General features: G+C 43.0%; 1 protein-coding gene across 4 annotated transcripts in view; it reads left to right on the top strand.

Annotated features, from left to right (window-relative positions):
* arhgap46a (Rho GTPase activating protein 46a) overlaps window positions 1-12558 on the top strand; it is a 30588-nt gene that overhangs the window by 7191 nt on the left and 10839 nt on the right. For 2 of the 4 annotated variants that reach the window (XM_026306044.2, XM_026306043.2), the window contains exon 2: window positions 3569-4078. In XM_026306044.2, the coding sequence (XP_026161829.1) occupies window positions 3569-4078 (510 nt within the window). Of the gene's footprint in view, window positions 1-3568; window positions 4079-7627; window positions 7801-11620; window positions 11789-12558 lie in introns of those variants that run through there. The other 2 variants (XM_026306046.2, XM_026306045.1) reach the window with 2 other exon arrangements.

The following is a 12558-nucleotide window of genomic DNA, read 5'->3' as shown; positions in this document are numbered from 1 at the left end:
ACAAGACTGCATGTTGCCCGATTTCTAGTGAATGCATTGTCCAGTCCTCTGTGTTTACCGCTGCTGGGAAAAATGCCATTTACACTTTGGCGTTGGCTTTGAACAATGGGGCAGATTCCATGAGCTATATTCTGTTGTTTCCCTCTCTCTGGGAAACCGCTCTCAGTTCTAGTTATTTTTGGAGCTGACTGTAAATCGTGGATGATAGATGAAGTATTTAAGTATTTCTCCTCTGGCACATAGATGCTTTAGTAGGTGTGCTTGTGTGCACAAATCTTTGCACATGTTTGCTGGTGTACATGTGTCAGGTTTGACCCCTTGATCTCAGAGTTGCTTTTTGACGAGCTTTATTTTTGGTTGCTATGAATTTACCATAAGCTGCTGAAGCATCTCCTTCAATCAAATGGGAGACAAAGACCATGTGTGTTATTATTACACACAAGAGTGAAAGGTACATTGGATTTCACAGTTAAATTTAAATGTTTTCTCTGTATGGGTTATTACTGGAAAAATATGGTTGATGAATAAGAGAAGAAATAATAATACAATTTATAATAAACGCCTTGTGTCAACTGAAATTCCTGAAAGTGTTTCTGGTGGAATCCGTAAAATCCAGTTACTCCCCCACTCTCTGTGTTCATGTGTTTACTGAAGGCAAATTTAGGACCACACGACCCCCTTACACAAGTCTCTAGCACACAAGTCCACTTCAGTTAGATTGAGTTTCCCCAGAGGTAAATCAGGTGCTGTGTCCTTCAGTTATAGGACTGTGTGTGTACGTGTGTAATAAGTTAATTTTAGATCAATATAAAACATTTCTGCTGGGAGTTAAACTGGACTGAGCTGGTGCAGACTGCATTCCAAACCATTTATGAACATTTGCAGCACAAGGCAGTCTGCTTCAGAGTCCGTTCGGACTCTTGCACTATATTTTTATACCTGCCTTTTTAGTCAGGGATTAACCTGAAGGTGAAGAGGATAAGGTTTGTTTGTGTGGCTTTTATCTAATTTTGATGGTAAATACGGTTTTATTATGGTAAGAATAAATAAATCCATTATCATTTCTAGTGAAAGTATTTTGTCCTCAGTCTTGTTAAAGCCTACAGATGACAGGTCCCTTTATATGAGACACATCTCTCACATGTTGTTTTGAGTAATTCCAGATCCCAAAAGGGACGTTCCAGGAATTTCATAAGTTGAACACCGGTTCATCTTCCTGCTTATCTGGTCATGTCAACAGAGTCCAGTTGGCTTACTCTCAGACCTAACTGTTGTTTATTTACCCTGAAGGTACAGTTGAGCCACTACGCCCCGTGCTGCACAACCTGTCAGCCATGGCCTCCACTGTTGACTCTCAAACCCTGGTTTTCTGCTGGTTCAGACTGTGCATCATGTTGAAGTCTGTGCTGTAGTATCCCTGTGGTATCACTACTGCAAATAAAACAACAGGCAGGATAATGCAGGATCAGTTTTCTTTCTCTCCATGTTCATAAGGGATTGGTTTATTTTGATTCAGATACAAACAGTAAATTTTACAGAGTGATGACAAACACAGAGCTGAATAACAAGCATTGTAGCATGGAGGGATCAGTTTCTCAGTCTGGGAAACACTCTTCTGGAGGCTGGGAGAAGTATGAGGCTGTGGTATGTGTGGGGTGGTATTGGCTGTTTTGGTCTTAGCTTTGAGTGCCTCGTTATTTACTAGAGCTTCCCGCCCATTAAGTGGATCTAATCAGCATGAAAGTCATTTCAAATAGTTGGTCGTCATTGTGTGAATTGAGACTGTAAACAGTAATCCAGGCCCTACAACAGCGACAAACAGTCACACGAACATTTCCCCCCTCGAAATTTCCCCTCTCACCTTCTTGTCATTCCAGGTGGGTTAAAAACACAATATAGACTAGATAAAGACTGCAGGTTGAGCCCATTAAGGTCAGGGCTACTTGCCTGGTGTGAGAGATTAGACCAGATGGCTTCCCAGCATAGAGCACTGGGACACATGGGTTGACAGTACGTGGAAGGCACCTATATCCTCTCTGTGCTATTTCTATGTTTACCTGGCTATTAAATCGACCCATGGACAGCCTGGAGCTACTGTTGGAAACACATAAAAGACATTGAAATTGATGCTTTATACTTGATGAACAGGTTTGTTACTCAAGGCTTTGCAGACTCACAGCTGAGAACAGCTGTGAGTGTGACCTGGCTGCAGACCTGATTGACACCACACTCCACTGTGTCTATTTATGAGGCCGGGGGCTGATTTGGCAGGCACGTGTGAAACAAATGTGGGTATTTGGTGGGCACTGAAAGGTCTTATCCATGCTAGGCTTCATTTCTCTTGTGGTCATCACAGGTATCCTATACAACAGGCTTGTTTCACACAAAGCTGTGACAGGAGAAAGAAAAGCTTTTCTGTGCAGAGAAAGCTGGGAAAAGATAAAAACCTATGGCAGATTCTCGTGACACTAATTTCTCCACACTGACAGTTATCTCTCAAAGAAACTAGGCTAGAGTAGGGTGGGATAATAAGGAAGAGGAAGGACTTAGCCCTGCCAGGACTCCTAAGCAGTCATTACAAGAGAAGAGAAGGGAGCATTGTGATTTAGTGAATATTCTGTGTCCTTCGTCTGGCTCTGAACTAGACAGCTACTGTGATGCCGAGCCTGGAGAAAGAAATCTTTCTGGCTGTTCACACTGTTCCCACATGGATTTTCTGGCACTGCTATGGCCTACATTAGGAAACTACATCAAAGATGACATAATGGAGCACACTGAAGGGTAGCATGACCTGGATAGACCAGAAAACTGCAGTCCTTGCTTATTTGTCAGGTGTATTTATTAACCCAGATTTTAGGTAGGCTCTTAAAGCACATACCCATAATTGGAGGTCAGACCATTCACTTACACTGTGCCGTACACTTTAACACAGTTTAGTGTCTTCTATACCTCATCTGAAATTCATCGAAAAGTCTAATTGTGAGCAATTTGTTGTTCTTTCTATCAATGCCTGTGTGATTTCTCCAAACTGGGTTGTCGTCTTCTCCGTTTCTGTCTCTCTTTTGCACCTCCCCCCTCGAATGTCTCTGTTTTTTGTTGTCTGCGTGCATTGTGCTGAGCTGGCTGTTGTCACCCTGTGATTGTCGTTAAGCTCTGTGGTTTTTGAGTTAGTTGCTCTCAGAGCGTATGGCTCTCTTTGGTCCCTGCTGACTCCATGCCTGGTGTCTCACTGTGCATGTCCACCTGTCTCCTTATTCTGGAAACACACATACACACCATCACTCGTGCCGCTCCATTACCTTCTAAAGAGATGACATCACTTCTATCATACACACACACACACACACACACACACACAGGTACACGTAGGGGACACAAACATTGATACCGTCTCCATATGGGCAAGTGGGCCATTTTGAGCCTCTCAGTCGGTAAAACAGTGTGAGTTGTTTACTGCTTGTCGAGCTGATTATTACTCATGCGTGACCTTGGCCCATGATGCATCATTCTTGCCATTTTCAGTTCTAAAAAAACACTTCATGCCTTGTCTTGTATCTTCTTATTTCAGTGCTGATTGGGTGGAGATCGTGGAGCCACGCTCCCATGAACGTATGTATGTGAACTTGACCACTGGTGAATGTGGCTGGGATCCCCCTCGAGGATCTTCTGTCCGCCAGTCAGACGGTAACCAGTGGTGGGAGCTGTTCGACCCCCACAGTGGCCGCTTCTACTATTACAACTCTACTGGGCTCCGCACAGTCTGGCATCGACCCGAAGGAGCCGATATCGTGCCTCTGTCCCAGCTCCAGGCCATGAAGCAATGCGGTAAGGCCAAGCGGGCACCTGGAGGGAGCATGGATAGGCAGCACCATGGGACCATTGGGAGTACCAGCAGTGGAGGGAGCCAGGGCCGCTGCACCCCTCTACCGGAACACGATGGTGACAGCTCTATCCCCAGATCCCTGGATACCACTGAAGAGGCTCCCAGCCCTGAACTGGAACCAGCTCTGGACAGCAGATCTCAGGGAGACGGAAGCAGTACCGAACACAGATCAGATGGCAGCAAAGAGTCGCAGAGGTAAGCCAGACCAGACCTCCAGTAGCCTCTACAGTAAGTCTAGAAAGGGAATTGTGCTCAATCATTAGTGGATCATATTGCCAGGAGAAAAGTGGGGAAATGTGATAGTCATCACAGCAACAGCATGTGGGCATAGAGTGAGTCGTAATGACTTTCAAATGCTTGTGCCTTGAGAACTTGGAGGATTATTTTGACTTTCGACCACTCAGGCTGACTCACTCTGCTTTTTTATTTTCATTCTGACTTATCTGCACATTCCATATGTCCCATGTTTCCATACTATTGCCTATGAACCATGCTCAGCCATTTCAGCAAATCGCTACCAAATGGGGAGAACGGTCAGTAGTGTTACAGAGCACAACATTTCTCCCCTGACATTATGGTGACTGGCGCACACTGGCCCCTAACAGTAAGTCATTCAGAGACCCCATCATGTGCTTGATGTTGTGGCCTCATCCAAACCACCATTTCTTCCCTCCAGGCCAGATTCCAGACATGCCACGTCTGTTTCCCCTGGCACAAGGCCACTGAGGCCATCGTAGTGTCCTCCTGTGTGCTCACTACCTCCCTGCTCTGCTCTACTCCAGTGCAAGTTCATTTTCCTAAAGCAAATCTAGGCTCCAGGCCATCAAAGACTGTAACACATCTTATGGGTGAGAGCTTAAATGTTCATGCATGAGAGGCATGTGAATAGCCTGAGAGAGAGTGTTGTCTGTGGTTAATAACAGACAGAACTGCTACATTCCAGCTACCTATAAACAAGACGACCCCTTATGGGTTTTTTTTTTTTTTTTTTTTTGGCTCTCTGGTTCCTTTGCATTCATAAGGTCCCTCCACTGAACCTACAGACCTTTGGGATTACTTGAACTAATTGTTTAGCCATGGCTTTTGAGTGACACTATTGGACACCTTGTTGAATTCTGTCTGGTATGTGTGTGTGGCTTTCCCAGAACCCTTTCTGTCCGACCTTAAAACACTTGCCAGCTGTGTATTTTAGAGGAGTTTTTAGCCCACTGGGGCTTGATGCCCTGTTCAGCCATGTGCTCCTTCACATGCTCACTAGCCTCTTTACCTCTGCAGGTACCGTATGTACCGGACTATAAGTCACACTGTTTTTTACTCCTCTAGGGTGTAGTGCGAATTGACATATATATGTATATTTACATTCAATTTATCAAGTAGCCACTGGTGTTAGATTGCTCTCTTGGCACTCTTGAAAATACTGTACTGCTGTAAAAGTAAAAACGCTTATTTTCACATTTACCTTTAAATCCTAGTGTAACAAGTGAAAATGCCACTGAAAAGAAAGTAAAATTTTAGACTTCAAAGTGCAGGTAATAAAGTAGGCAGCTGAAACAAAGTTTGGAGTGAGTGTCAGCATTTAGGCAATGCAAAAGAGGAAGCAGACATGGTGTTTCATCACCCCCCACCCCTCCAATGTTAGCGCAGTTGTTTAATGTTGCTTGAGATGGATGATTGAATTTGGTAATGCGCTTCTGTTAGTTGTTATGCCAAGCCTATGTGCTTTATAGGCTAATTTGGACTAATTGGTATAATTAGAAATTAGACTTTTTGTCTGTTCAACAAGGCTGGTTTTGCTAAAAGCAGCTAATATTCTGGTGCAACTTATAGACTGGTAAATACGGTAATTAGAAACCACAGTAAAATGTAGAGAAATATGACAGCTCATAAGAAACTCAGAGATGCTTGCCTTTAGTCAGTGTGCCGCCTTATTGATAATGACAAGAATCCATGGATTAAAGCAAGTGGCAAAGTTTAAATAAATAATTGTGGCGGTCACAGTGGTTTGAGGCTAGTTAATTGTTGTGTCCCACCTAAATATGAAGTGTTGCAGTCCTATTGTTTTTTTGTTTTTTTTGGTGAGCCTGTGTCCAGTCGTAAGCTTTTTAAGTTTCACAGAGCAACTGGGAATTTCAGGTTTCTCAGTGTTTTGGTTTCAAAATCCCAACGTTTTTAGACATGTCTTGACATGTTCTCTTTTTTTTTTTCAGCTGGGATGGGAAAAAAGTTATTAACTTCTGACCTTTGAAAAACAATGAAGTTCTTTGTGGTGATAGGACCATCCCAGTTCTTCCATCAGTAGTTTCCTTTTGTTTTGAGCTATTAATATATCTGTTCATATTAGATAGCAGCGTTTCCAAAGTTTCCACACAACACGCCCTATGCGATATTCTAAGGACTTGCTGCTTCATGTGGCTTCTTTTCTCTCCATCTGTCTCTCTCCCTCTCAACTGTCTGTGTGTCCCAGCTTAGAGGAAGTGTAAGGCATATCAGCCCGCTTGTGTGTCAGCTTGAGTGCCAAATCTATTACTCATTGGCTAAGCTTTATCCTGGGAATTTCTGGGTACTTTGAACCTGTTCAGCTCTTTTGGGAAGTACCAAGGTGTCCAGGAGTAAACATGTCAGTCACATGAGGTGATGTGTACAGGAAACTGCCACAAACTGATGATGTTAGACCTATAAGTGTTACAGATCAACTGGTTTGTAATGTCTGTATTGAATTTAACTCACCTTTCAATGCATGAACGTGTCATACCTTGTCATCAACCAGGTAACATCTGTATGAGATTTCACCATAGATGTGTGTGTGTGTGATGTGTGTTAATTGGTCCTCACTGTGTGTGGGCTTACTGTCTACAAAGCTTTCAAAGTAACAGGAGACTTACTGAGGCATAGTGGATGTTAAGTCTTCTGAGGATACATGACATGACAGCATGGTGCAAGACAACCCAGCAGTGACCCAAAATGGTTCACATCAGGGCCACAGTGCTGTTTTGTCTCATGGGCTGGCCTGGGGTGTGTAATGGATCACCAAAAGGAACAAAGGCCCTCACTTAAACCCATTTCTCCCCCAGGAGCAGCTGAGCACTTTGTCTGAGCAGGAAGTGTAGGTATGCTCAATGGAGAACAACACCAAATGATTTGTTGGTGTCTTCTCATTTACCTCTCTAATGATATAGTGGTGCACCAGCAGTCAATCTAAAGCAGTCACACTGACATTAGGCATTTAAAACTTGCCTTTCCTGATTGTTGGCTGTCTCTGGATTTCTTTAAAAAGAGAGCCCACACAGGTTTTGCTGTATCAATACTTAAGTATATGCAGCTCTGTTTTAGTTTAGTTTGTTTGTGCATGCTTATGTCAAAGCTTGTACGTATTAAAGCGACAGCTGGCTTTGTATGAGTGTGTAACGAGATTTGTTAAAGGCAAGTTGGGTTTTGCTTATGTGTTGCATGTTTTAGAGAAGCTAAAGAACAAATATAGATGTCTGTCACCTTTGGGTAGGTGATTTTACATTTCTCAAGTTTCTTATAATGAACTGAAAAGCAGAACTGAAATCTTTTTTTTTTTATTTCTGTATCCGTTTCTGTTTTGTGGAATTTTTAAGTACATTTTAAGATACACCGTGAAAATGAAAGCAAAACAATTGAGAAGTCAAAACAAACAAACAAACCCTTTATATGGTTGTGATTGGCTGTGAGTCATACAGGGAAAATCACCAGTGAGTTTATTTAGGAAACGTGGGGCTGTCTTATGGGGTAGATAAAGTTTTTAAGTTTTTTAATGAGTCACACATTTTCTGCATGTTTACTGCAAGCGCACAAGCCTGTCGTGCTTTTCATCTCGCACCACTCTGAGGATGTAGCCACAACATTTTTACACACGCTGGAAAGACTTGTTTTATCTCTACACTCCTGGTGTGGTAAGCTCATTTTTCAGTTCCTTCCAGATGGGGTTTTAAGGGTGCCTATAATAATAAAATAGTTTTTTTTTTTTTTTTCCTTTCTTGAAAAAGTTGCTCTTTGAACTTAAGAACCAATGTGCTTAAGAGCTTTAGTCTGGTTAGCAGTGACAGTTCTTTTATTTTGTTTCTCTGCGCTGTTTCTTTGCATGTTCCACATTTCACTCCGTCTTTCTCTTAAATGCAAAGTTTATGACATTCTCACGAACTAGATTACAGAGCTGCTGTTTTATGTGTCTCACTGAAGCGGTATATCCAAAACCTCTTTTCCTTTATTTTAGATATGAGTGACTGCTCTTACAGTTGACTCTCTTTGATGCTGTTGACGCACTGGAATATTTCCAGTGCTTTCATACAAAACCAGTGACTGGCCTCAGACATGCTCCTCTGACTACCTCAGCTGATTTAGAGCAGGATGAAATTGTATTTTTCACGGTGCTTTCAGAGCTTTTACTCACCATTCATTTCTAATTCTTTTCATTTCTTTTTTACTTCCGTTATTGGTGTTTTTTGTGTTTTCAGTTCCTGATGATATGTTTAAGATTTAAGAGTGACAGGGACGGGTTTTGTGTGTGAGAAATGATCCAGTTTTAATGTAATCTAAACAGTTTCCTTTAATGGGATCTGGCTGCATAGAAACAGTTGCAGGTACAGTAATTCTAGAGGTGGGTCTCTAGAATCTAGTTGGAATTAGCTTCATCCTGTCTCTTCAAGATGATTCTAGTGGCCGTCCTCCGGCCCAGCCCGGCACTCCTCACAGGGTCAGGCTGCAGGAACCGCAGACATGCACAGCTGGTAGACATCTTGGCTCAGAGGAGGGCGGTGTGTCAGTTCAGCTGTTGCAGGACAACTGGCTCTCAGAAAGTGCCTCAGGGGGCTATCAGTTTTGCTTCAAGCCTGACAAGTTATTTTACACCTCTGCTTAATATGTAATGCAGTGTTCAAATGCGAGAGAAAAAAATGAGCCTCTAACATTGATGAAGTAGATACATTGTCCTCAACAAATCCTCTTTGTCTTTTCAGTTTCCTTCCTCTACGTAAATCGTGGTGCTCCCATTGGTCAGTGGTCTGAGGTGTTTGTGTAGCAGAAGCTTGGCCTCTGTGACTTCATTTCCTCTTCCTGTGCAGCCAATGATAATAATAACCCCTGTTTTTCAGACCCCACTGTTCTCAAGAGACATATTTAAGAACTTCCAAATCCATATTCCTATCCGTCAATGCGATTCAGCTGATGGCTTTTCCTATAACAGTTATTTCAGGCTGGACAGAAAGGAGAGAGAGAACATCTGCTGATATCAGAGACCCCGGAGTATATTTAGTTGGTTATTGAGATGACCTGACTACAGGAATATCTAAAACAGTGACAGAGGTATCTGATTTTGTGTTTGTGGATGTAAGATACCAGATATGCTGGGACTAATTGAAATGTGCTTACTCTTAAGTTGATTTGCTGCCCCAGAAGCCAATCAGGTTTTTCCGTTGGTTTCCAGGAGGCCTCACACTTTATTTTATTGTGCATTTCTATCTTCTTAAGGGTTACACATGCCAGCTCCATGCTCTGAAAGGGTTTGAAATTGCATGGGCAGACATACCATAGGGGTGTACACATGCATTCTGTATGTCTAATCATGTGTGCTTGTGAAATAGTTAACATGAAGATTATCCTTTTGCAAACAGTGAGAGCTTTGGAAATATCTAAAGGGTTCTTAAAGTCCCAGTGAAAGTCACGTCTCCTTTAACTTCCATGATAAATTGTTGAGTATAATCCCCTCCTTTAGCTAACATTCAGCCAACACCTGACATGCTGGCTACTGGCAGGCAACACACCCTTCCTAAACAACTTTCATTATGGTTTAAATACAGTCTAGGCCTGTTCAGTGTTATGTAATAGCCTGACTGACCCTAGATATTGAAGATGGCTCTTTCAGTCCCAACCTCTCCCCTATCCTCTTTCTCTACAGCCTTCTTGTACTCCATTGCTGTCATTGAGGGAGGTGTCTCCATGACAATGGCACAGCCTTGCATTGTTTGAGGCTCCCCACACTGCCACAGAGGCCCCTGAACGATCCCTGAGGAATGCCAGCCTTCCCGCTCATTCCCTTGCTGCACTCTCCCACGACTAATCCCCACCCCTCCTCATTACTACTCATTTATTCTTGTCTCTCTAGCTCTGTTCTCCTTCACCCCCCCTCCCAACCCTCCTCACCATTGTACTGTCCTTGTCTCTCTTTTGGTGGAGGCTTTGTAATCATACTTTATTTGCTTGACCTAGGGTTCATTGATATGCAAGTGTTGTTCTAGCTGTCTAATAGGATTAGAGTCTTTGGATAAAGATTGAAGACACTGTGCAACCATACTGTTAGCGTTGCCTCTGGGCTCCATGAAACTGTGATGCTCATCACACACAACTCCCTGCTGACACCTAGCATAATGTGCCAGTGCTGGAGGGGGTGCACATGTTAGACCTTTGCCGATCCCGGCCAGGACAATAGAAGGCAAACAACAGCGACAAAGCCTGACAAAATCCTTCCCTCCCAGCACTGAGAGCTGAACTTAGCAGGGTGCTCCTCCCATTTCAGTCTCTGAAGAATCAGCTGTTTAGTGTTGCTACAGAATTCGTTATATACAGCATTGTGTTTTTGCCCATGAAGATTAAGTGTTTCTGGGGCTACTTGGTCCAAGCATATAGAATTTCCTATGTATATATAGTCTGATATTTTTGAAACGCTCTGTATGAACCCTCTGTAATTAAATTTCAACCTATATTTCCATCCTGGACACAGCGTGTGAACATTACATTAGGCATTTCCTGTTTGTGCTGCATATGGGGAAGCCCTTTCTCCAACTGTGCACAGGACCTCCACACACAGGAAGTAGTGGTCATTGCTATCTCAGGGTCAGTCCTCATAAAGTGCGTCACCCACCCAAAAAGAACAGAAAGGCAGATTCATGTTTTTTATTTGTGTGGATAACGGGTTGATTTGTTTGGTGATAATAGAAGAAGAATTTGATTATTGTGACTTTATGTGTGAGGTCTCCTGTGTTCATTGTCTGTCCAATTATAAGTAAAGCCTTGATGTTTTATATGTGAGTTGTTCCTGTCTTAGTAAACCGGTGCTAAATGGTCAGCTGTTTGTCAGCTGCTGAGGTGAGAATGATTTTGGAGCATTTGTATCACCTGCTCCTGCTTGGCAAGGCCAGAGTGAGAAAGCATACACACTTTCAAAGAGTACACAGTGGCTTCTCATGTTTACAGCTGTCTCCTATCTACCCCCCTCTCCATCCCATATAACCATAAGCACTCACACTTGCTTGTAACAACTAAACAGTGGTGGTTTGGGGTGAATCCCACTCATCAGAGCTTCATGTCTTCACGTGTCTATGTGTGTGCGTTACGTGCTATTTAGGCAGTAAACCGTTGATTGCTGTCTGTAAGGTGGGGGGGGCTTGGAGCATTCCCAAGAACAGTGGTTGTGGCAGGCTCTACTGGTGTTGTGCCAGGTGGCTGAGAACCAGCTGTTTATAGGCCCTGCCTGGATGGTGAATCTGTAGAACTGTTTGAAGATGAGAGCCTATTTGCATTGAAACCGCTACTGTGACTCACTCTATAGATTGGGGGTGGCACATGGTCCTGAGATAGGACTAAAGGAAGTTTGCTGTTAGCGTGAGGACCTCAGGGGAATTGTTTCAGCATTGTTCCAGAGAGATGTGGGGAGGAGAAGGGGGGTCACTCCACCTCTTTCTCTCCTCCCTCTGCATCCATTTCCTGCTGCTACTGCCCAACTCTCAACTGAGTCGTAGTGCTTTTGGAAAAACGAAGTCTCTGAACACAAGCTCTGGGTCTACAGAGATCTGTGTTTCTGTCTGGGTTTATAAGGGCAGACGGTGATCAGCTTTGATCTAATTAATTACCCCACTTCATGTTTAGTAGAGGATGGAACGAAGGATGGTAAGTCTCTTTTGCTTGCTTTGAAACCTATTTACCTGTTTGAACTTTGATTAAGCAAGGAAGTAAATTAAACTTGTACATTCTTTACCGTATCTCATGTTTCATTCACACCAGCTGCCAACTGTGTCTGTGGTTGCATGTGTAATAATGCTTTAGATGCACTCATTGGCTTAAGAGGGCAAGTTTTTGATCAGCTGAGGAATGAAAAGTCCTGGTGGCAGGCGAAGATTATGAGGCGATGGCAGTGGAGGGCAGCAGACCATAGCAGCATGACTAGATTGATGGCGGATTGTTTTACGTTGCTGGGATTAGAAGTGGGCCATTGGGTTTGAAGTTAGCTCAGCTGCTCAACCAAAAGGAGAAGAATTAACCTTTAGACCCAAGTGAAGATCTTCTCAGCTGAAAATACTGCTATCCCAACTTCTTTCAGATCAGCCGCTTTTGACCTGATGGCTTACTTTTCCAAATGTTCATTCGTTAGTTTAAATGGCAGATCCTCCACAGCTCTTGTCACACATTAGGAGGAAATGTGGATGGGTTTCAGTGAGGTGTGTTGTGGTCAGTCACTCTGTATTTTTAAATACTTGGTTTGCACAACACACACAGGAGTTATTGTCTCATGGATCTGACAAGGCTATTTTGACTGCCAGACTAAAAATGGAATAAAATGCTTGGAAGTCAGTCAAATGTTTAAGAAGAATTTGTGGATTACCACTGATTTTCCCAGTCTTGTCAGCCTCACATTTTCTAAAATACATGAAATATAACAA

Source organism: Mastacembelus armatus, chromosome 5, assembly GCF_900324485.2.
Source record: "Mastacembelus armatus chromosome 5, fMasArm1.2, whole genome shotgun sequence".
Taxonomy (NCBI): Eukaryota; Metazoa; Chordata; class Actinopteri; order Synbranchiformes; family Mastacembelidae; genus Mastacembelus; species Mastacembelus armatus.
The sequence above is the reverse complement of the archived record's forward strand: the minus strand, read 5'-3'. Positions and strand labels throughout refer to the sequence as shown.